Source organism: Gouania willdenowi, chromosome 8 (assembly GCF_900634775.1).
Source record: "Gouania willdenowi chromosome 8, fGouWil2.1, whole genome shotgun sequence".
Classification (NCBI taxonomy): Eukaryota; Metazoa; Chordata; class Actinopteri; order Blenniiformes; family Gobiesocidae; genus Gouania; species Gouania willdenowi.
The window spans coordinates 24,225,300-24,251,787 of record NC_041051.1 but is presented as its reverse complement, the minus strand read 5'-3'; the positions used below and the strand labels follow the sequence as shown (position 1 = coordinate 24,251,787).

The 26,488-nt window shown below is 35.4% G+C and overlaps 1 protein-coding gene across 1 annotated transcript in view; it reads right to left on the bottom strand.

The window, feature by feature from the left end:
• Window positions 1-26,062, bottom strand: part of LOC114468479 (multidrug resistance-associated protein 1-like) — a 46,529-nt gene extending 20,467 nt beyond the window's left edge. The window contains exons 1-17 of the mRNA XM_028455406.1: window positions 25,857-26,062; window positions 22,827-23,003; window positions 18,888-19,016; window positions 18,577-18,714; window positions 17,512-17,637; window positions 16,263-16,324; window positions 10,860-10,991; window positions 10,479-10,706; window positions 8,784-8,961; window positions 7,222-7,383; window positions 6,307-6,399; window positions 4,958-5,161; window positions 4,327-4,473; window positions 3,673-3,760; window positions 3,520-3,589; window positions 2,306-2,432; window positions 788-964 (exon numbers count right to left, since the gene is read on the bottom strand). Coding sequence (XP_028311207.1) covers window positions 788-964; window positions 2,306-2,432; window positions 3,520-3,589; window positions 3,673-3,760; window positions 4,327-4,473; window positions 4,958-5,161; window positions 6,307-6,399; window positions 7,222-7,383; window positions 8,784-8,961; window positions 10,479-10,706; window positions 10,860-10,991; window positions 16,263-16,324; window positions 17,512-17,637; window positions 18,577-18,714; window positions 18,888-19,016; window positions 22,827-23,003; window positions 25,857-25,904 — 2,286 coding nt within the window. The 5' untranslated portion in view covers window positions 25,905-26,062. The remainder of the gene's footprint in view (window positions 1-787; window positions 965-2,305; window positions 2,433-3,519; window positions 3,590-3,672; window positions 3,761-4,326; window positions 4,474-4,957; window positions 5,162-6,306; window positions 6,400-7,221; window positions 7,384-8,783; window positions 8,962-10,478; window positions 10,707-10,859; window positions 10,992-16,262; window positions 16,325-17,511; window positions 17,638-18,576; window positions 18,715-18,887; window positions 19,017-22,826; window positions 23,004-25,856) is intronic.
• Between the last annotated feature and the right edge of the window lie 426 nt (window positions 26,063-26,488).

Below are 26,488 nucleotides of genomic sequence, written 5' to 3'. Positions count from 1 at the left end.
AAAAAAGACTAAAATTGTCTAAGGCAGTGACTCCAATTGAATTTTTTTTCCAGAATTAGTTGTTTATCATGATTGTTAAACAGTGTAACAAATACATATTAGCCAGGATTAGTGCACATACATATATTTTTTAATACAGCATTTCATTTGAACTTGGCACATATTTGAATAAGTCAAAGTAGAATACAGCTGTACAGCTAATTTGAAGGAATAATAGTTTAAAAAAAAAAATTGAAAATATATTTGTAATCACTCATTAGTTTTAACACATTCCAGGCGACCCCAATTCAATTTCAGATGACCCCACATGGGGTCACAACCCCAAGGTTGAAAAACCCTGGTTTAAGCTGTGGGAGCACTACACTTTGTTAGAACTCAGTTTATGTTCTTCGGGGGGGGGGGGAAAGAAAAGCAGGAAGGAAGATGCTTGGATCACATGATCAACATTCATGTCAGCATTTAGAATAATGACTTTCTGTAGTTTTGGGAATCATTTTGTATATTTATATCTTCTTTTAAGTGATTTATGTTGGTTTTTTTCATATTGTTCTGTTATTTTTGTTCATTTTAGTTGTCGATTTGTGTATTTTATGTTTTATAACTACTTGTGTATTTTATATTGTTGTTATTTTTATGTGTTTTGTAGTCCTTTTGGGAGTAATTTAGTAAATTTTTGATGTTTTGTATATTTTTTGTCAACTTCTATGTTCATGTTGGGGGCTGCACACACTCAAACCAAGGTCCGCTAGTTGCCCATGTACGTTGTAGTGTGTAGTTCTTAAGTGACCTTCTCTCCGATCTCAGTGTCATCTCCAGCTGGAAGCATCTCCAGGTCAGGCTGCAGGGCACATGCCTCCACCACACGCTGATACCAGGCCTCTCTCCTCTCCTGACCAAACATGATGTTGTTTTTGAGAGTGGAATTCTGAATCCAGGCCTGCTGGGGGACGTAGGCCACGGAACCCTGTAAACAAGCTTCTGTGGTCACATTTCAAAGCTTGAAAAAGGGGAATTACATCATGTTTCTGTAAGCTTGGGTAACAAACAGTATACTGCAAACCAGGGTTGGTTCAATTACATTTTCAAATTCCTGATTACTGAGCCTTTAATAAATAACCCTATTAAACTAAACCTTTTTCTTGTGTTAGCTCTCTGTTAGCATCTCTAATGAAAATGGGTCAGTTTTGACCCATGTCTTAAATCAGCTGTATATACTGTAAAAAACCTATATCTATCATCCAATTTGTTTTGCTTTTCTTGGTTACCTTCCTTATCCATGAAAATATTGGTATTTATATTTTATTGTGGGTATCTGAGCCTTTTTTCTGTCAGTATACCCCTAGTTTTAAATTATTTTAAAAATGGTAAAATGATCCTCAAAAAAACTGACAGAACTTGAATGAAACTTATTTTAATAATTGCAATAACTACATGTGTATATGCCATAGAACTGTAACATGGTTCTCCAGTTTTTCATTTGATTAAGTTGTTTTTAAAGGTTTTACATGCCAATTACAATTACAAAGTCGATTATCTGAACTCAAATACAATTCAAGTTTGATTACAACACAAACAGATTTGTTTCAATTACAACATTACCGGAACAATGATGTCATAATTGTAATTAATTATCAATTAGGCAATTACAATTGTAATTTACCCCATTCCTGCTGCAAACTATATTTGATTTGAAAAGTCATCATTAGTTTTAAAAACTCTCACATAAAGCTGCAGTTTTTAATCGGTTAAGAAATTAAATTTGGTATAAGGGCCAAGTGGTGGCCCCTACTGGTATGGTCAGGGCCTCCTTCGCATGGAAAGTTGTTTAAACATAAATGTGATATCCATAGGTCTGGGCAATATATCCAGTCTAGACATATCGTGATTTCTGTTTTGGCCATATAGAAAATTACTATATCGCCTATAATGGTAGATTTTTTTTAATCGTATTTTGTATTAAAATACTCCTTTTAACTCCTGGTCCTAATCCCTCCTACTTCATTTGCAAAAGGTTTTCTAGTACCATTAGTGAATCTTTAGGCTTTATTAGTACTACTCGTAGACAAAAACAGTCCACAAGTACTATGAGTGAAATTTGAAGCGTACAAGTGGAACTATTTGGTTTTACCAGTAAAGGTTTCTGGCGCACAAGTGCATGAGTAGACCTTACTAAGCAAAATCCTCTATTAATAGACAATTTGGTGTTACTAGTTTGGTGTACTAGTAGACTTAAGCTATGTTACTAGTAAGAACTGAAAGTTATACCAGTAACGTATTTAGATAAAGTGCGAGTGAAATGAGATACCTTGACAGTCACAGCTCCTTCCAGTTTGTCCATTTCTCCCAGCAGCGCTGATAGCAAAGAGGATTTTCCAGAGCCCACATGTCCCACCACTGCAACCAGTGTTTTCTCTGGAATACACACATTCAGCCTTCACACACACGGACACAAAACCAGATTACTGCAGGTAAGTAGATGAAGGAAAATAATACAATTAAATGTCTTTGAAAAATATCATTCAGGCTTTCATCAGACTATAGACACTTTTTTTTTTTAAATAAACCCCCATGATTGCCTCTGGAGGCACAAAAATGCCCCCAGAGGCATTATGGGTATGTTTATCTAGGAAGAGACTGACTCACATAATAAGCTCCTGTCTGATACGAGACACCAATGAACTTCCCCTTAAGGCTGGGAAACACTGTGTGATTTTTTGAATCGTTGTACTCAGGTGCAGAGCCCGAATGTGCGCATATCATGATGCATGTTCTCACACTGTACGGACCTACACTCTGACACGATCTGAGTGCTCAAACTGTACGTTCATACACGACAACGTCGGGATCTTGTTTCCAGAAATGCAACGTACAAATTAGAAGAAGAAGAAGAACTCTGAAGCGTCGCCATTAAAACAGACGAATAAGAAAAACCCGGAATTGGAGAGATACTTGCAAATCTCAGCAAAAAGAGTTTTAAAAAGAAAAGACGGCGATGTGATGGACCAGGAACTGGCTGCACAGACGTGGGCAGTACAGTCCGTCAATTTTACAGCGGTCCTACGGTGTTTGCGTATGTGCAGTGTGAGCGTTTACGGTAAGCCGGTCCGTGGCCCTGCATCAACTGTGAGAAACCCTCACGAGGAGCGACTGGATTTCAAACATGTTTGATTTTCTTACGACCATATGATAGCTCATGAGGCGTTCATCTCTTCTCCTGACCCCATGTATACTACACGATGCACGGCACACAATCTAGCAGAGCCTTGCGCAATCCCAACAAAATAGACGCACGAGTCGAAAATCGGCTCAAAATCGGCCAAAAAACACACAGTGTATGCCTGCCTTTAAAAAACCTAATAAACATGTCTAAAAAGAAAACTGTCTCAGGGGACAAATAGATTAGTTGATAAATAATGGCTATTGTGACTCTAGGAGGAGCAATAATACTTGAAGCTCTTCAGGGAGTGGTAAGAAAAACATTTAGAACATTACCATTGGAAGCAAAATGTACATACACACCTCTTGAGTGTTGGTAATTCCGATCTGGACCAGCTAAAAACACCATCCACTATTAAGATGCTATGCTGATCTAAAACAAATATAGAAATCAGTTGATGGGGAAAAGCAGGAAATGAAGGTTTAAACTGAGGATGATAAATTGATGAAACTCACGAGCTGGAACAGGTTTGTGCTCCACATTGTCCTCCTGTAGCTCTTCATGTGACAGAAACACTCGAAACCGCTTTAAGGACACACTAGCCTGCAGACGGAAGAGAAAGACGTTTAATTCAGTAATAATTATATGATAGAGGCAGAATATCTGATTGATTGACATTTACATTTTATTACCATGTCAGAGAACATAATGGTATACAATCAGGTTGATAAAATCCGTGTGTGTTGATTTTGACATCTTGGTTTGAACAGGCATAAATATATATATATATATATATTAGAAAGGATCAAATGACGTTTACTTTGTTAGCTACAGACTGTATAAACACACTCAGCAAAATTCATGTCTGCTTTAGTTAAACGTTCATATTTAGTTACAAGAAAAAAACAAATATTTGGCAAGTGAAATGTCTTCATCTTTGGTTGTATAAATCTTAAAGACGAGACATAATTCAGATTTATTTAAAATATTCATAAATATGAATAGCACTACTGTTAAAAGTGAGAATAAAACTAACATCAAATAAAAAAATGAAAGTTCTTTATTTGTTTCCTGATTGTAGAAACTTTCTTGTTAAGAATATTTACCAAACCATTATATTTTTGTTGTCGATGATCTATTACAGAGAATAGGAATCCTGGACCACTGACCTGCACCATACTACTGATGACCATTGGGAGCATGTTGAGAGGAAACCGCAGGATGTTAAAGAGCGCCAGCGACACAAAAGCTTTTTGAGCATCGAGCACATTTCGTTCATCGACCAGCACATAAACAGCAAAGGTAGATAGGGCAACCTGTAGAACAATGCAACAAATCAAGATCTTAGATTTCAGTAAAGAAATTCGACCATACGCCTAGAAAATACAAACACTTTAAAGCACATTAAGACATTAGAATTCATGGGCTTGGCAACATTTAGAGTTAAATATACATAATATAAAGACAAATTAAATACACTGTAGACTGTAGACTGCATGTATGGCACTCAGGTGACTAGTTCCTCACTATTTTTATTTAAATCAGATAAAGACATTGTGTAGGCCTCATAGATGAATAAAGAAAAAATGATTTCCTCAAGAAAAAAAAAAAAAAGATGTAAAAGGTAAAAATTGCTTGTTTGTTTTGATCTCCACTATCCATTAAGTTCCTTTTCGTCAATTCTCAAGTGTTCAATGCACAAAGATGCAACATCCAGTCATCAAAGTGACAGCTTCATACAAATGCTACAATCAAGAAGTAAGAACAAGGCCTTCTGAAGCTCCTCTGTTCTACACTCACCAAGAAAGGTGCGCAAACCCAGGTGAAAGTGGAGACTCCGCCCAGGTAAGCGGCCTTCTTTAAAACCTTCAGTTCGCTCTCCCGGATTTGGGACACCTTGTCCTTGAAGGCGAGCTCCCAGGCGTACAGCTTCAGAACTTTGATGCCATTAAACAATTCATTCATTATTTTGATTCGACTGTCCTTACTTTTCATCTGAGCAACCTGAACAAAACGACACAAACACAATTCACAGTGGATGAGAAATCTGCAAAAAACTCGAAACAGAAAAGCATAATCGATAACATTTATTGATCTACTTATTCAGTTCTATCTGCCTAACCCTGTGGAATAACATTCACATTTTCAATTTAATATACGTGGAACCTAAATATCCTTAAGTCGGCTTGTTTATGAGCGAGCACATCGCTACTTGTTTGACTGTGATATATGGGAGCAGACATGGACCCCTGGCAGCCCAGGGGCCACAGTTTGGTGCAGCTCCCAAAGAAAATGCACTAGATGACCCCCCCCAAAAAAACCTCCAAAACACACACAATAAGGGAAAATTAAACAAAATGACTCCAAAAACACAAAATCCAACTGACAACAAAAACACAGGGACTACATCTAAAGGTCTAATTTTGTATGGCCCCCAACATAAAAAAAGTAATTAACAAAATTACACAAAAAAAAAAAATACACAAAACTAGTCTGAAAACACACAAATACAACAGAATATACAAAATGAAGACAAAAATACTCCAAACACTTGTGAAATAACATAAAAATACATGAAATAACTACAAAAGACATACAAAAATTACAAAATACTTAAACATAAAAAAAGACAACAAAAACAACAAAATGTTCTTTGTTCTTTCCTGTATTAATGTTCAGATCATTATTCTGAATGTTGACATGAATGTTGATAATGTGACCCTTAGACCAGACAAACATTTCTGTGGCCCCCCGCTGTAATAGAAGTCTCAGACACGAGCACTTAGTAATATGTATCGTACACTGTCTTTATTCTTCCCTTCTGAATGACAATTAGCACCCTCACTTTTATTTATCTATTTATTTATTAATGTTGCATGTTCACCTTACTTCCCTGTGTTGTGTAACTATTCTCACTGTCTGTTCTTTGCAATACAACGGAATGACATTCATTTCAAATTTGTAATTTTTTTCTAAATTGTGCAGAATTTTGCTGTAGCTTTTTACAAAACGTGTTTTTAATTGGGCAGCAAACATTAAATGTCCACAAATGTCTAATTTATCAAATTAAATGTAGAAATCTGGCACACGTATCATAAAGAGAGCCATCATGTGGTTGTGAGGCCTTTCTTTCATGTCTTGGGTCCTACCTGGTATGTTTTGGTTTTCATTGCAATCACTGCATTTATAGGAACCATTAGAACCATCATGGCCACTCCAGCAAGCACAGAAGGTCCAAGGTTCTAAATACAAACACATAAAAGAGATATACATCACTGTTTATAACAAGATATTAAAAGGAGATATAAAAGTTAGAAATGTTTCTCATAAAGCAGAACAATGTGTGCCTGTATGTCACCAAAAATTAGGAAATAAATGAAAAGGAAGCCTATACATAAAATAAACAAGACCTGGGCAACAAAAACGCACAAAATGACTTTAAAAAGCATTCGAAATTAGAGACAAATACACACAAAAAAAAAAAAAAAAAAACAACAAAAGGACAGAAAAATACATTTAAAAAAAAATAAATAAAAAGACACAAGAAGACTACAAATAAAAAAAACTGGACAATATGAAAACACAAACATGACTCATAATACACAAAAGAAAAATAAATACAGAATGACAAAACTACAAAATTACTCAAAATGACCCTCGAAACACACAAAACAACAACAAAAGTACACAAAATGAAAACAAAAATTACAGATAAACATAGTAAACAGCAGCAAAAATTCCCAAAACAATAAAAATGACAGGAAAACTAAACAAGAACAAGAATATCCACACAGAATAACAAAAGTTAACAAAAGGACAGAAAAACATACAAAACCCTTGGTTCTTTCCTGTGTTAATGCTCAGGTTGTCATTATTCTAAATGCTAACATGAATATTGATAATGTGACAATCACATTTATATTGCTCTGGCTGTGATAAAAATGTACCATCTGTGGTATAAAAACACACAAAAAAAAAAACATTTGTGTGATTAACTATCTTTTTGATAGAAAGATCATTAACACCAACTAAAAATCAAAGTGGAGGTTGCACTGTAACACTACCTGCCAGAGAAAGTAGAGAGCGAGCACCACCTGCAGGGGTGCAGACCATATCATGTTGATGTACGTTATGAGATCCATGAAGCGTTGAGCATCCACTGACATCAAGTTCACTATTTCTCCAACAGTAGATGTGCGACGGGCTGCACTGTTGATGACCAAAGCCTGAAAGAGCAGAGCGGAGATCTGGGAAAGATGCTTTTTATGGATTCACATCCAACAAAGATAAAATGAAAAAAGAAATTATGGCAGGGAAGTTGTGAAAATATAATTAGTCATTTTTACAGTAAATTTGAACCAAAAATTGGTATTACAACTGATGCAACAAAAATTCAGCCACTGAAAATGTTCTGTTTTTCTCAAAGCAGGATGTTGTAATGACACAGCTAAAACCATGGCCATCATGCGCTTGTCCTGATAGGAGCCAACATGTCTACGGCGTGCACATATTTCAGTTTCTGAGCACTAAAGCTTCTCCTAAGCAGAGGTTGAGACAGAGCATGGAATAAAAATGAAAAGTTCATTCTCAAAAGGGTTTTATGTTTCTGCAAACTACACATCAGAAGCATAAATTACGCTTTAGAGTCTGTTAGGGCTCGGATCCTCAGCACTTCATCAAGACTGTACTTGATCTGCGTTATGAAGATCATTACTAGGATGTGGGAATAAAGCAGCGCACACAATAAATGATGCATGCCATGATGAATGCAGAAAACCTGCTTGGAGACGGAGGCGGAACACACTTCAACAACTTAAATGCTCTTTGTGTTTCTATAAGGGAAAATAATAAATTTGATCCTCTTCCAGCAGGCCAGTCAGTGCTCGATTATAGAAAAAATAATAATCACCATTATTTTAGTCATACTTCGAGTCATGATTATTCAAACCATTATTTGTCAAGCGAAAAGCTATTTATTTTATGTACAAAAAAAACATTTGCACAAAACCATGTTCCCATATAAGAAAATTGAACTAGCCACGAGCAACAACTTTCCTCGTGTTAGCCTGCAGACTTAAAGTTAGTATTAATAACATGTTTGTGCCAAGCTCTATTATTTGTAAATGTCCGAAATAGTGGGTTTGTTTTATTTAGCAAATAAAACATAAAAAAAATAATAACATATTTTTTTAATAATCGTTTTTTTTTATTTTTGTAATCGTTGGGTGTAATAATCAAAATCGTAATCGAATTTCGATTAATTGAGCGCTAGCCCTACTGTACATTGTTATTGTACACATGAGTGGGGTCTAGTTAAACATTTTATTATGTATTTAATTTTATATTGTGCGTTGTGGACGGTCATTGCTAAATACATATTTTCTCATTTTTTATTTGATTTATTCTTTAAAGCATTAATATTGATTAATACAATGCCTTATTTTAGTGTGGTTTGTACAGTTGGAACCAGAAATGCAATGATTGGCAAAATAATTCCATTTCAGTTTCAGTTTCTAGACTCAGTTCTCTCATTTAGGGTATTTTTTCAGGATTTTCATTTCGGTGCGTCCCTACTCTGCATGTCGTATTGTCTCAATATAATATATCGTAAGACGTGTGCCTTTACCTTTCTGTACACGGCTCCAATGATGGCTGTACGCAGCCGCATTCCTGAGACAAAACAAACATGAAAGTACTTCTGGAGGATCAGCGATTGTGCGCAGGTACACATGAAGAGCAGCACAGTGTAGAAATATCCCTGCCATGTGGGGGCGCTTGAGTCATTGACAAATCGGATGAGCAGTCTGCATAAAAGTGAGCGAAAATGTTCAACATTAAGCAAGGCAAATGTATTTGTATAGCTGTTTCATACACAAGTCAACTCAATGTACATTAAAAATGCAACATTTAAGCAGATTATAATATATATGAAATGTATTAATATATATTAAAAACAATATAACAGTTAATTTGCTATATATATATATATATATATTATTATTTTTATTATCAATGACAATAATATCAAGGTTAACTAAATATTAAAAAGTCACAAATACACAGTATACAGTACTTTGTCCCCACACCCCAGGCTGAATTGAAGTTTCTAGACAGAAATTAAGTCTCCTATACTCTGTAACAGACATGGGCAACTGGCAGGAAGGGGGCCACATGTGGCCCTTGGACTAAATTTGTGCAGCCACCAACATAAACATACCAAATGACTCCAAAACCACACAAAAATGCCAGAAAAAAATACACATAAAACAGCAAAAATACACAAAAGGACAACAATAATAATTAAAAAGTAAAACAAAGAGACACTTCACCAAGTTTTGTCACTTTGTGTAGTGGCCTAATTGTATGCATCCCCAAACAAAAACATGAAAACTACAAAATCACACAAAACAAAAGCAAAAACACAGAAAATGAATGAATACTACAAACATAACTAAACAATAACCAAACAAATACACAAAAAATACTTTAGAAACTTACAAAATTACATAAAAATACACAAGATGAGAACAAAAAAAATACATACAAAATTACAACAAAATAACACAGATAATAACAATAAGAGAAGACACAAATCAAAAACAAAAATATAAAAAACGACTAAAACAAAATAAACAAATTGACTAAAACAAAATGGCTTCAAAAAACATACAAAATAACAAGAGAAATACAAAAAAAAATCAGTTTTTAAGTCTGTAACTCAAAGTATTTCTGTGGGACTTCAGCATTTTCCAAATAGTCTTTAGGCTGTGCCTAAATGCTGTTTTCTGAAAACTTTTACTTGTAAAGATCTGACATGTTTTTGTCTTGATTTATTTGTGAACCCTTTATAGCCTCTGTTTCTGGCTGCGTTTGATTTTGTCCTCATTTTACCACCTTTAAAATTGTTCAGAAAATGTTGGCTATTATTCAAATCATTCCAAAAACATAATTCCCAAGTAGTAAATGACTTATTTTTTTAAATTATTATTTTTTACTGTGAAACCAGCCAAGATTTCTAACAAACCAGTTTTATATAACACTATTTACAAATCTAACAGGTATTTCACTAATGTCATGTAATATCTGTTCTTCTTTTCAGCCAGTCTTTGCTTTGTCATCAGCCAGTGTTTCTATGGTTTCTACCATCCTTTCATCCACTGCTTGCTCTCCCCTGAAGCAACATGAAAAGGCATGACTTATGTAATTTTGGAAATCCTCCTTAAGACCACTAAATAATTCTAAAATATGGACCTTAACTAATGAATGGCATTTCATTTCAGAAGAATGAATAGAAAACTAACTTCAAAAATAGTAATCTTACCGAAGGATCTCAGGCCCAGCAAACATGAGGATGTCCTGGATGAGCTTGTAGAAGCAGGAGATGAGAAAGTAGGGCCCAAATGTAAGGCAAAGGGCCTTCAACAGGGATGGGTCGATTGTTTTCTTCGAGTTTTTTACAAGCAAGATCTCAGATTCTGCCACAGCTTGGCGCTCTTTGCTCTCCCTTTGGGTGGTTTCCTTGGGGTCAAATATTATTTTCTGATCTCTCCTGAGGAAAATAATGGGAAGAACATTTCATTGCTTTGATTTAGGATCATGTGTACAACAATCTGCTGAGCATGAAGAGAGTATCATTCATTTCTTTTGCACAACACTTTGTGCAAGTTAAACCAAATACAGCTAAGTAGAGTTTACTACAAACCTTTTAGCCTTTTGGCACTCTGAGTTCCAGCGATGCACGAGCTGTGGGACCACCCTGTTGGAGCAGTCATCAGGGTTCAGAGACCACAGGTCCTTCTCCTCCAGTGGGCGCTTGTACCCAGTAATCATCATACTGGTAATGTTGAGAAAAGAGAGAAACCCTAAGAATCCATCTCATACACAGACTAACATTGGCCGCATGAAGCAATGCTGCCTTTCTTTAAAATAACCACTTGCATTGTCTGGCAAAAGGTTGAGTTCCAACTGAAAAAAACATTATTAGTGAGAATATTATACTGTACATCCTCACCAATAATCCTGAGGCATACGTAGTGCACAAACTCAAGGAAAACTATAAAACTTACTGAGCAGAGATGAGATTTCAGGCTTCTCACAAGAGAAAATACATGGTGTGCAAAATACAATGCATTTGTTTGTTTTTTTAATCCTTTTAATTTTCAAAAGTAAATAAATCAAGTGGTTCAGCATAGCCCGTCGGTCTGCAACCGTACACATTAAATGAATCATATCTATAATAAAACACACACAGGGAAAAGATTTACCGCAGTACATCAAACACGTGTTATGTAAGGGTCAATAAATTCATTCTTTGGATGTTTTTCTCCCTCATTGTCCTACCATTTGTCCATTTGCCTGACAGCTCCGTCCTTAGCATCCTTCTTATCTCTCTCATTAACATTTTACAATTACAATTTCCTGCAGCAGAAGCTTTCATCCAAAGTGACGTACAACACGAGCAGTTAGGGTTAAGGGACTTACTCAACATCCCACAGTGATGGCCCAGTTTACAGCACGGTTGGTCTCACTACTGTCCACATAAACGTAACTGGAACTCTTGTCTCGCCCTCTTACTTAAAGTCCGTATGTCACCATTTTTGACAACTTATGTTTTTAACACAATCTTATCAAATGAAGAAAATCTTGCTGATATTGGGAAATAAAAGTGCCAAACGATGCTCAGTTTGACCTTAATCTTAATATTTTTGCCTTTTGTTATGATGAATTCTGTGGCTCGAAAAACAAAAAGGTGTCTCCGGCTTCGTGTAAATAAGATAAATCCATTGGCATAAGTGTTCTTATAATGAACTGCTATACAATATGGATGATTCTTTCAGAGTAGTTCATGTAATGATGAGGCTATCTAACTTCAATCTTCATCTCTCGAATGTGACACAACCCATAGATGGTCATTCTCCAAAAAGCAGACGAGCAATGTGAGAAAAGCAACATTAAAGCGAAAAATTTAACGTTAAGATGGACATAAAATATTTCATGGACTCACTATTTTTCTTTAATACCTCGATTCTAATCAGTTAACCTGTCATCACCATAGCAAACAATTAGAAGCTGATCCTTAGCGTAAACCCATCTCCCCATGAAAACATCAAACACACCAACAGCTCAGCTTCTTGAGAAGAATTTGCAATACAAAGATTGGATTCGTGAAGCTTCTTCCTGGAATGAGGCCAGTTGCTGTTCAGTTATCTTCACCTTTCATTCTATGAATGACCGACTTTATTCCTCCATAGTTACTACAACTCAGACATCTATGGAAGCCCAATTCCGCCACAAAAACAAAAAAAAAAATCACCAAGGAAAGTCATAATTATGAGAAAAAAGTCATAATTATGAAATACTTTAACACATTTACAGCAGCTCAAGTGATGAGTAGCTGATGCTGAGAGATGGCTGATAAGACCATTAAGTCCCGTCTCATAATTATGACTTCATTAACTCATAAATATAACTTCATTAACTCATAAATATGACTTCATTAACTCATAAATATGACTTTCTATCTCATAGTTATGACTTCACTAACTCATGACTTTCTATCTCATAAATATGACTTTCTATCTCATAAATATGACTTCATTAACTCATAATTATGATTTCACTAACTCATGGTTATGACTTTCTTTCTCATAGTTATGACTTTCTATCTCATAGTTATGACTTTCTATCTCATAGTTATGACTTTCTCATAATTATGACTTTCCTTGGTGATTTTTTTTTTTTAGTGGCGGAAATGGGCTTCCATAGACATCCCCGTTGATTATGTTGAAAAGAAAATTCCTACTTGTTCTGCACTCCTCATGGAACCTTTCACTTTCCAGGATGGAGATAAATGATGTAGACAAAAAACTCCCCTGAACAAGCAGAATCTGGGGCTCTTCCAGCTTCATTCCGATAAGTTGATGAATAAAATGTTGCAGATTTAACTTTATCTAGCTAAATGCAGGAAGGCTCCAGTGGTTCAACATTACAGAAACGGCCTGAGTCCACAGTGCATTTACAGCAGTGAGTTGTTATTTGTGTCATCAGTTCATATTTTTTCTTTAAGTGTCCTCTGCCATCTAAGAGTGCATACACACTGACAAATCCTAATGTGTTTCAACCGCTACAGGATTCGTTTCCCCAGGAAGTTCTTCGTTTGGACAATGTGAACACGCAAACAAAGTCTAAAGCAATAGATTAGACGGCGTTCTTCTAATTTATGTTTGCCTTTTTGGAGAAGTCTCTACTTCGGTAACGGCACCCCAATCCATTAACTCATGGAACTGCATCACAGGCTGTTTGGATCGGATCAAAAAGTGTGCTGTGAACACAAACTGAGCCAAAACAAGTAGATAGATTGATCAGCTGTTCTCCGCCCATTCAGCCCAAGTCTGTCCCCGAGGTGTTTAGCCTGGTATAATTTAAACCTTCACAGCAAATTAGGGGTGGGAACCTCTGGTACCTCACGATACGCGATACAAAGCTCACGATAACAATCTGATAACAATGTGATAATCACAGCTAAATCAAAAACATTGTGACTGTAAATATTTAGTACAAGCAGCCCTTAATGTTTTTAATTATACTCTCTCCCAATAAGCTATAAAGCGCATCTCAAGCCCCTGTTTGGGGTCGTTAATGTGTGACCAACGTACCAAATTGGGCTTTTAGTAGATTTGAATTAAAAATAGGTAAAACTACGATTAACAATCAACCACAGTATCACAAATATCAAAAAATATGGTTGATGTATCAACACTTTGGAGATTTCAGTTTCCTTTGTACATTTTTGGAGTTTTCCCACTTATCCCAGGAAACAGAAAAAAAGCTTCCTTTTCTAATCTTACCAAAAATGTTAAATTTAGCTTACCCTTTTGTGGGTCGACTCGTCTGGTTACTTCTTTGTTTACGTTTGTATATGTTCGTGCTCAGAAAACGGCAGCTTCTTACAGCAGACGTAAGGGGTACTGGCCCTTGGTGGAAAACCAGCAGTGGGCCATGCCGTGCGATGCAGTACAGCCAATGGAAAAGCGCCATAACTGGTTATAAGTCCCATCCCAAGTTATTTTGCAATATTTTATTGATGTTTTCCAAAATTATTTAAAAACTTTACACAAAAGGTTGAGCCAGGCAATCCCAAGAAATTTAAAAAAAAGCCTCTTTAAACAATATTAAGTTTTCAAGAAAGGCTGCATTCCTTCCTTCCTGCTTTTGCTGCAGCAACGGTGTTGTTTTTGGTCTGAGTTATTGATTTTAATTCTTCAAATTTTTATTACTAATTTGTGCTCTGCATGATTTCTCCAGGCTGAAATCACCTGGCTTAGGTGAACGTGTTGATAACCTGCTTCGTAGTGCAGCTGCTCTGTGACTGACAATGTTTGGTTAAGTGAATGCCGCAAATGGAGAGTGCTTCATAGTACAGGCCCTAAAAGTTACAGAAGAATACAAGAATAAAAACCAAAAGGAAGACAAAAAAATACATCAAATGTATACAAAATTACTCCAAAAGCACAAAAGGCAGCTAAATAACATAAGAATACACCAAACAACCACAAAAATTACAGAAACATACACCAAATGACGACAAAAATCAAAGCCTTTGTTTTTTACTGTATTAAAGCTCAGATTGCTCATTATTCTAAATGCTGTCACAAATTGTTTCACACTGAGAGTCACATCTACCCGTCTAAACACACACAGTCACACACCAAAGGTGACTGAGCTGTCATGCAAGGTGCTAGTCCTCCTTTAGGAACAACTCAGGCTTCAGTGCCCTGCTCAAGGACACTCAGATACGGACATGCATCAGCTAGTATTCAACGGCCAACATTCTGATGAGAGAGAAACTAACTGCCTCCCCACAAACTGTAACCACAGTCCTTTGAAAAAGAGATTAAAAAAAAAAAAACAAGTGAGCCAAAACAAAGAAATAATGCGGTATTCAACACTTGTGCCTAAGGGTGGGAAAAAATATTGATTTATCTGGTAATGATATTAAATAGCAATATGTCTCCACAGATTATAAATATTAGGGGTGTCCAGATGCAATCTTTCCACTTCAGATAGCGATAATGCATCCTTTGGTATTGGTTAATATCAATTTGATGTGATATCTGCATGAATCATACATACTTTAATTACTTATTTTGGAGTGTGGAATGTTAGAAAAGACTTGTCAAGTGATACTACTCAGAGAACAATAGTTACACATATTGTAACCTTGGACATGACAATGTTCAACAACTGAATTAATTAAAGGAACATGAAAAATAACCTACAATCCAATAAAAACAATATAAGATTTTTGATGGAGGCAGATGTATTCTCATACTCTAGTTTTTTTTTTTTGCTTATATCAGACCGATATCCAATATCAATATTGGATTGGGAAACCCTTATTACACACACCCATACATTATATGGATACTGTATATAGTGTGGTGCACTTTTATGTGCAGTGTAAATAAATGTCAGAGTGACTGATGTGCGATGCTTATTGGAACTATGACTCGTATTGTTTATACAAATGTATGATTCAACTTCTGTTTTTGAAAAAGGAAAGTAAGTCAATTAATATTTCAATAATTATTCCTATCGAATCGCAATACTTATAATATAAACCAAACTGGCACCCAAGTATCATGATGAAATTAAAAGTACATCGTCCCAGTTATACTTTTTGCCAAATTCTCATGTTTTGTGCATAATTTTCACTATAAACTGTTGAGCTTCTTGACCGAGCCTCACTCCTTAGTTGAACATTACTTTATCATTTACTCAATCCAACCTGATACAGAATCTTTAATATAACTGTTATTTTATGTTATAAGTCTATATAAATGTTGCAATCAGAGTAAATCAGTCTCTATCCAGTTTATACTGGGCCCTGTGTGCCTAGTATTAACTGGTCAGGTGTGACCTTCTGCACAACTATTATGCACATCCCTTTCTTGCTTCTTTTGTATTTTAAAATTATCAACAATTTAAAATGTTAAACGATAAAAACTTGATTATTTTGTGTACTATTTGCCTGCGTGGTGTTGTCTTTGATGTGCTGACTACCCTTTTGTGAAACACCTCCCCGGGATACGGAGCTTTTGCTTACCTTGTAATCCACCAGAAAGTTATTCTTGAAAGGAAAGAAGCTCCAGGTTCAGGGCAGGGATGCTGCACAGAAAGACAACAATGTTAGATCAAAGATTTCTACGCTTTGGAGAATAATTCATTATTTTAGAGGGGAAAAAAAGCGTTAAAGACCTGTGCGATCATTCCTTTCAATCTAAATAATTAAAACTTTATTTATATAATATACCAAACATAACACTGTACCACAACATCTTCATCTTATGAAAAAATGTTCTGAAAGGCTTCTGTTGTGTTTGCAGAGTCTTATAAGTAAATAATCAGTGGTTTGTTTGGATAGATTGACATTATATTATTGTAACAGCCACCACAGAGTTTTATGACTATATGTAGTATTGAATCTTATGTGCACCGTTAACAATTTACATTTAAATAAATACAATTAAGGCCTTCGATTTTCTGTAATAACGGAAAACGGACAGAACATGCAGACTTCACATTCTGGACCGTAAAAAAAATAAATAAATTACGGCTTCAATATGAAACAGAAATACACGGTAACACAGAAACATCGGTATAAATCAGTGTTGTTTTTGGCAGCCATCTTAGTGTTTTATGGACAAAAATGCCTATTAGTTTTAGTCACGATTTAGTCATTTCAAATTGTGATAGTTTTGGTCCAGTTTTGGTTGATGAAAACTCAAAAAACTAAAAAAAAAAAAAAAAAAAAGTATCAGTCGTATTATTCTTTTAACAATAATTTAGGTCAGTAGATGTTTGAAATTGGAATCAATGTTTACAGGTTGTATTGAAAGTGTATCCATATGTTATAAGAGTGCGTGGCTCCCACTAGCGTTTTTGTCAACGAAAACTCACCCATGTATCGTCATTTATATCGTTATAAAAGAGCCACGTTTAGCTCGTCACAGTCGTCGTCATCATTGACAAAAACAACATTGGTATAACGATCGTAAAGATGTTTTTGATGGTGGAACTTTGGGATAAAAATAATATTAATAACAATAATAATAATAATAATATTAATGCATTGGATATATATAGCGCCTTATTTTGGTGCCTCAAAATAAGGTGCATCATTTTTTCACTCCACACATTTATATTCACGGTGTGTATTTTAATAGTTTGGGCCTAAGATTGGTAAGGTTTAACCTTGTAACTATAGACCGTAACCTTGAGTGACTTAAAATTGATGTAGACAAAAATGTGTGCGCAATTCAATCATTATAAAGGATCAAACTAAGTGGTCTTACCGGGTCTTTAACCATCTGGGAAAAAAGAGGGGGCTGATCAGTCAAACAGGACAGGATGAAGCTAACCAGCAGCAGACCGTAGTAGATGTAGAATGTGGTGTACCTCCACACACAGACGGTCAGTGGCTAAAAGGACAAAGAGGAGTATTTATTCATAGATTGTTACACATTTTATGAAGATTTGTATTTAAAGTAATAGTTTATTTAAAATCTATCATAATACTTGTGTGAATGAAAATTCAAATTAAACAAAAGCTAGCATGGATAGAATAGCAAAGCTAATGCAAACTGAAAATTAGGGCCGGGCGATTTTGCTCAAAAAAAAAAAAAAAATCTCAGATTTTTGAAAGAAAAATTCGAGTTTCAATTCAATTTTCGATTTTTTTTTTTTTAAGCAAAAGTGCAACAACAACTTCACAGTAGCTTAAATTTTCTGATTAAGAAATCAGATAACTACATATTTTATAACATATAACATTACAGTTAAAAAAATAATAAAGCATCTCAGCATAGTGCGAATAAAAAATTAAACATGCCTGTGGCACACATATAGCCTATTCAAAGGGTAAACACATGTAAACAAAGAGGGGGCTGGCTCACATTGGAGCGTGAAAAAGTCTGAAAGAACAGTGATGGGAAAAAAAATTAAATTAAAAAACACTTTTTTTCCAAATTTGTAAAATAAAAAGTTTTTAATCTACAAATTCAATTAATTGATTAAATACATTTTTTTGCCCAGTCCAACTGAAAATGCATTTTCTCACCTCTAATTTGAACAAAATTCAAACAAAAATGTCACATTTATATCATCAAAAACGAAAGGTGAAGGTCAAGGTTAACATCATCATCCCCTCAAAGGGAAAATTATTTTCCCTCCATGTTTGTTGCAAATCAACACATACGCACGGCAATATTCAAATGGTAAATTCTACACATTTAAACATTTTTGTGTGAATTTGCAAATAAAATTCACAGAAAATTGCAAAAAAATAAATACAAGGAATGTGCCCCTGCCAATCACAATTATAATTAACCGTGCTGATGTTCCCAAAATCCAAAACTAACCTGGTTGATTGCATGTAGAACCTTAGACCTGAAAACAATGGTGGCACACAGCAGTGCAATGAGCCAAAAGATTAGCATCAGGCCAGATGACTGAATCCCTTTCTTTCGTTCGTATTGCACTAAAAGAGTGGCCAGCAGCTGGAGAACAAGGAAAGTTAATGTCACATTTAAATGAAAACTAAAATACAGATAAAGAAAAAAAAACAATCACATAATTTCATAGAATTTTGCAAAAAGCTATTCTTTTGTTTTTCAAATGTTGTAAATTAAATAAAGCTCAATAAATCTGAATAGATTTAAAAATGACTCACCATAGTCAAGCCCAGTATGGTTGGACTGATGAGGTGGACGGGTGCAGGGATACCACTGCCATTACTTCTTTCCCAAAGTGAATAGAATACGTCCAACCAGCAGATAATCCAAAGCAGAAATCCAACAATCTAAAATCAAATAAGAAGAAAAAACAACTTTCTGGCTTAGAAGTGAGGGAATCTGAATGATGTGGTTTTATCGGCTCTTAAAGTTTGAGGCAGAAAAGTAGGAAAAGCATTTTGAATCTATATTTTAAATAGAATATTTAAAATTTGAAATACAAGTCCATGATTATGGTATGAGCAGGCGTATGTCATGGACGACGAACACAGGTGCATTTTATTGATGGCATTTTTCATGCACAGAGATCCTGAGGCTCATTGTTGTGCCATTCATCCACGACCATCACCTCATGTTGCAGCATGATAATGCACATCCCCATGTTGCAAGGAAGCTGAAAACATCGCAGTTCTTGAATGACCAGCATATTCACTGAACATGTCACCCCAATAAAGCAAAAATGCACCTTTTTAGAGTTGACTTTTATTGTGGCCACCCTGAGGCAATAATATGTGCAATAATCATGCTGTCTAATCAGCATCTTGATATGCCACACCTGTGAAGTGGGATGGATTATCTCTGCAAAGGAGAAGTGCTCACTAACACAGATTTAGACAGATTTGTGAACAAGATTTGTGAGAAATAGGTATTTTGTGTATACACAGAAAATGTTTTAGATCTCTGAGTTCAGCTCATGAAAAATGGGAGCAAAATCAAAAGTGTTGCATTTATATTTTTGTTCAGTGTAGGTAAAACTACATTTTTAAAGCCTTAAACAAACCAGTTATTTCCATTCTGGTGCTTTTAGATCTCTGTGCAGCCTGTTGATGATTTAAAGTAGAGATGGGCAACTTTTATCAAACTGGGTCCACAAAAATGTGTTTGTTTGACCTGAGGGTCAAATTATCAACATTCAAATCAGCATTTAGAATAATGACCAATCAGAGCATCAACACAGGAAAGGACAAAAGGTTTTACATGCTTTTGTTGTCGTTTTGTCTGTTTTTGTTATTCTTTAATCTATTTTTTATGTTGCTTTGAAGTAATGATTATCTATTTTTGTTCCCCCTTTGTATAATTGTCTGTCATTCTGTATGTTTTTGGAGTCTATTTGTCCTGTTTTGTGTTTTTGGAGTCATTTAGTGTATATTTTTTGCTGTCCTATTATGTATTTTCTTGTCATTTAGTGTTTTGCAGTAAAATTAGATATTTTTGTTGTTATTTTGTGTTTTTAATGTCATTTTTAAGGTGCATGTGGCACCTTAAAAGTACATTACTGAACAATTGTATTCCTTGGGGTAGAACTAAAGAGGAAATGTGACGTAGCCTTGTTGATTCCCAGGTAGCTTCTGCAAGTAAACAAACAGTGTTGTGTAGGCTGAGCTCCTCTGTGACAGTGTTTCGTAAATAGAAAATAAGGGTGTGATCGACTGTCTGTTTAAGCCAGAGACAGATAATGCATATGACAGTGAGTCATCACTTTCTCATGAGAGCAGATGTTGCAGATTGTAAGCGGTAGCAAAGCCATGTTCATTCACACATTGTTCATTCCTACACAAAGTTATTTTTTTTTAATAGATGTATATATGGTGGTGTATATTTATTCTGGACGTTTAATATTCTAATGATGTTTTAGCTGTCGTCTGTTGTCAGGGTCCCACATACAGTATCTGTCCTGTGCCTGCAGAAGATGCAATTCTAGAAGTAATTCTAGAATTAAAGTCCGAGTAAAGCAAATTCTGACATTTTCTTCTAAACACGTTAAATGGGTCATAAATGTTTTCCTTAAAACATGTACAAAGCCATTCAACCATTTATAATGTAATTGTAGAGCTAGGCTTCAAAAACTGTGGTTCCAATTAATGGGCAGGTCAGAAATCACAGCCACAATATGTAACGTAATAGGGATGTAACGATTCTCTCAACTCCCGATACGATTCAATTCACGATACTGGGTTCACAATACGATTCTCTCACGATTTATTTTACAAAATGGGACTGTACACAAATGACTTAAAAATATACTGTACTATTTTCCTTTTATTTTTCATTATCAAAAGAATCCCTTGATAAACTATTCAAAACAATGCAATTTAACTAAAAATAAATCTTGAATGAAATAAATAAAGGAATAATACAAATGAAGAAGAAGCCTATTAATTTAAATTCTGGTTCTATAGTAAACAATGCAAAACTGCATAATAGTTCTTTTTCTTTTTAAAAGTGCAACTGAAAATGTATTTTGTGCCTTAACAATTGGACTTAAAAAAAAAAAATCATTGAATTGATTTACGTCAGATATTTGTTTGGACCAGCAGAGGGCGCTGGTAACAAAGTGGTCGGTTGGCATGCAGATTCTTGCAGTGAAGAAGAAATGCTATGCGCTAGCAGACAGAGCCAAGAGAAAAACGTGACTTTTACAGATATTCAGGTAATATTACAGATATTATTTCGGTGCTAAAGGGGTAAGGAATCATTTATGAACATGTTTAAGAGTAGAAGGCGGCCAAAAAGAAAGTAGTAGCAGATTCTGCCCGCCGCGTACACTGCTGGACAAGAGAAGGGATAAATATATATAGCGCCCTCTGCTGTTTAAAAAAAGTACTGCGATTCAATTTTCAAAGTATCGATGTCAACCGTGATACCTATGAATCGATTTTTAACTGCCTTACGATTAATCGTTACATCCCTATAACGTAACCATCATTAGCATAAACACGACCCTGCTGCTGAAGCACACCAAACTTCCGCAGCCTCTAGCGGGCACAATTCGGCCCCGAGCCAAAAACAAACCACATATTCAGACTCAGGGGAATAAAACGTGTCCGCTGGTGCCACATTTTCCATGAAATGAGCACTGTTTTGTTTTTCGCCTCTTGCGGGCGCAGTTTTGACTCTACCCGTGAGGGATGGACTCGGGAGGAGAACATTTTTGGATTTTTCCTAAATTTTTTGGTCTTACACACTGCTCTCTCTCTTAGGGTTAATACACGGAGGTGGCGCCTTCCTTCCCACGTGTGGCGTGGTTTCAGTGCCTCTAAATGACACACCCCCAGCGTTTCAGAGCAGAGAGAAGTGCTTGTTTTTTTCATGATTTTGAGACCTAATTTTATATACTTCATTTTTTTTACCTTTCAAATTTGGCTCAGTGGTCAATGACACATGATTCTGTGGTGTGACAAACTCATGACACAAATTTATTTCTGCTTTACACAGACTTTAATATAAATGACCCTGATGCTTTGTGCATCAGTGCCGTCCTGCAGAACAACTCTCACTTTATTTGCATTGTTTACAACACAAAAAAATGCCTGTAGGAGGTAAAAAGTGATTTAGGAGAAGGTTTGGAGCCAAATGGCATTGCCAGAAAAGTTTTTTACATTGCATTGTGGGATGTGGAGTCCTGTAGACAGATACATACAAGTGTTTTTACTTTATTTTGACTGTGATTTCTTGTGACTTATTGACACATTTCTGGTGTTTTCACTCAAAGTTTCAGTAAACAATGGATGTTTATTTTGGGGTTTACACAGAAAGATCCAAATCTGGTCAGAATTGAATGACTCACATAGGTGAATACCAGGAACAAACTACAACAAATGTGGAGCCCATGCAATCACGGTCCTCCGTATGTTGTGAAGAAACACAGGAAATCACAGTAAGAATGAAGTTAAAACAATATGGGACTCCACATCCCACAATGCAATGCAATAAACTTTCCCAACAATATCAATAAACTGAGTGTTTAAGGTTGAGAATTAAAACATAGTTATTATTGAGCAGCAATTTCAATCTTTTACATCTTTTTTTGGAACAGATGATCTTGGATTCATTGATCTAAAAATGTATTATGGATATTGGAGCATTTTATGACTCACAGTTTTGGCTTTGTTGAGTAGGCTCATACATATGTACCCATAACCATGGCTACGGAGGTAGATGAGGTAGATAGGGGCAAAGATCCAGAGGTAGAAGCATGGCACCCACACCAAGACAGTGTTCTGGAAACATTGGGTGAAATCTGGGTTCGTTGTGTTCCATGAAAGGTTCCAATCCTATAAGGAGGAGGAAAAAAACAACAGCATTGTGACAAAAGTTAGAGCAGTAACATTCACTAGTCATTGATTTGGTGCCACTGTTGACTAAATTAAACAACATAAACAGCTAGTGCTAGGCAGCCACAGAGCATGAAAGCAAGTCATTGCATCAGGCAAGTACGATAACGTCACCATCAGAGGTCTTTCTTTGGCATCGGTGTGTTTAAATCTTACATGTCCAGTCTTTGGCATGTCCCGATGATCCAAGACCAATATTAGCTCTTTGTTGTTATTGTTTGTTTTTTTTAATCGAACTAAAAAGTGATAGGATGATGGTTGACATTCGTGTTTTGAATAGTTCTAATTGCATGTGTAATCTGTAGTTTTAGAAACATTACGCTCACAAACTGTATGTCAAACTTTGTATTTGGGTAATATTTGACTCAAAACATTTTGACATTAGCTATGATACAGAATACTTGGTTATTGTAAAAAAATGCTTTTCTACCACACAAAACTACCATAAAAAACATGGTATATACAGTTTACGTGGGTAAGAAGGTAGTCATTGATTTAAGTAAGATAGGCTGCAAGTATCTGTATTGTTTTACCCTACTGATAATGTGTTGCAACACATTACTGTGTTAAAAAACTATTTTTATTTTTTGAAACAAGGAATAACTACTGATGTTACATAGGAGTGTTTATTGCCTGGCATCTGGCGATATGATTCGTATCCCGATACGATATATTCCAATATTAAAGTATCAGGCGATTATTGTGATTTTATTTATATATATATATATATGGCTTAAGAAACAACTAATCTGTAAATGTGTACACCTTCATGAGAACATTATGTTCTCATGAAGGGCGACCGTGGCTCAGGTGGTAGAGGGTCGTGTTCTGATCGAGAGGTTTGGGGTTCGATCCCAGTACCTGACTATGTGTCGAAGTGTCCTTGGGCAAGACACTGAACCCTAAGTTGCTCCCAGTGGTCGACTAGCACCTTGCATGGCAGTCCTGTCCCACTGGTGTGTGAATATATATATTTTATTGGCATATTTTACACTCAAAACATTGGCTTTAACATGCCATCTGCCAACAACTTAAAATAAATAAAATAACATGCAATCTGCCTGTGGCTTTTAAACCAACATCAACTTTAGTGCAACTTAACTGAGGTACAGTATATGCCTAGAACAAATAAATGCAGAAAGTTAGTACTTTCTTTTTAGATTTTATTGAAAAAAAAAAACAAGCTGGTCAACATGCCTGAGTTTCAGCACTTCTTTGTGCAGTTACAATGTCTGCTGTAGTGGAAAATACTTAGTTTAGTTGCGTTTATTTGTTTATTTGAGCAGTTAAAGTTCTGCTCCAAAGGAGTGGGCCGAAGCAAGAGCTTATAAGCGCCCACCCCCGAGATCATTACAATGAAAATAACATATCACACAGTACAAGGGAACAAATTACAAGGAATAAAGTACAAGAGCATAGGAACACAGCATGCACACAACATATCCGTTTGTGATTTAACCTTAGACATTATCAGTGATACATTTAGCACATCATATTTTGATTGTGATTTTACCTCTTTAGCAAAAGAGAACCTGTTACACATCAAAGTGGCTGTTTTACCACGGACTACACTTACAGAGCACTGTTTGAAATGTTCATATAATTAACAGAAGCGAAGCACAACTACAACAACGGTGTCATTTCATGTACGATGTCTGTTACAAGGCAAGTGACAAAAGGCGATTATTTCTTACAGATGGTTATCAATCAATGCCAAACATAGTGAACATTCCTTAAAGTCACTAGTTATGTGTTAAAAGAACATTAATATACATATTATCCGTGATCTTGCTACTTTCCAATTGTCATTGACATGAGATTGATTTGTGTACAATTTTGCTTTCTTTTTTTATTTTAATGTACGATGAGTTATGTAATATGTAAGCCCTGCATAGTGTAGTGCGTTAAAAAGCCAGGGTGTAGAACTTTCCTGGTTAAATAAAGGTTTAAAAAAAAAAAGAAAAGAAAGATTAAAAAGAAAATAATAATACATACAACACATATAATTTTATTTTCAAATTAAAAAAAAAAAAAATATGGATACATATAGAATCGATCCGAGAATCGTGATATATCGCCGAATCGATTTATTTATTTTATTTATTTTTTTCAACACCCCTGTTACATTATTTCCAGCTCTGTCCAACATGACAAAGAGTCCGGCACTAATTCTGGATGTCAACTTCACTACAAAAACTAGATAAATTAGGTGTGAGAGAAAATATCATATATCAGCCAAATGAGGAGTAAAATATCCGCAGATCTGCCAAAATTACAATATTGTGTATCCCTAGTTTTAAACTGTTTTTGTTGTCATTTTGTATATTTTTTTCTATATTTTAGTGTGCGCTTTTGTTATTGTTTTGTGTGTTTAAAGTCATTTTGTACATGTATTTATTTATTTATTTGGGGGTTTATTCTATGCTTTAGTGCGAGGTGAAAAATTATCCTAAAAAATTGGACCTAGATGGCAATTCGAACTAAATTATTCTGCACACCAAACTGATGGATATTTTATTTTATTTATTATTATTATTATTATTATTATTTATTTATTTATTTACTTTTGTATTTAAGTATATGGTTTAAAAGCACTGCTCTTGTTGTCAGTGATTTGTAAATCCGTCCGTCTTAACCTGATATATAATAATACACACCTCAGCAAGGACAGTAACAAAACCAGTTAAGCGCGTTACATCAGAGACATGCCAGTGTTACATATATGGACATGCTAACTACTTTAGGACTAAATTCAACATCAGCATAAACATTGATATGAATGAGCATAGCCACCCAAAAGGGATCGGAATTGTCCAGGCTGCAGAAATCTTCCAAAGCCATTGGGGGTTGAAGCCGGTCCAAGCGCGCCGTTCAGTAAGCCTGGATGTCCATGTCGATGGTGCTGATGCTAACGCTCAGACACCAGCGGCTGGTTTCTTCGTCTTTTATCGTGTGGTGCATTACCGCCACCTTCAGCTCAGGAGTGCGGGTCGGATAAAATACGCTCTGCCCTGAACCAACGTAAACAAATATCTGGAGGCGGAGCATTTCAGATCCTACGTCACTTCCTTCACTCGCAAACTTTAAGACAGAGCTGCTAATGTGTGACTGTTATGTGGTGTTTTTCATTGTTAATTAAAAAAAAAAAAAAAAAAAAAAACGGATAAAAACACAATACACAACATTAACAATCAAAAAGCAAACAGAAAATAACAAAACAATAAAGACTAAATAAATAAATAAATATAAACGCGACGGGACGGAATAAAAAAAATAAATGGGGAAAAAAAATATAAATATGTAATCCTTATTCTTGCATTAATATAATCATTGTTTAGGCCACTCTATGTTTACTGGTAATTTATCACTTTAATTTTTAATCATACATTTATATTTTGTCAGTGTTTCTCTCACCTTGTTAATAT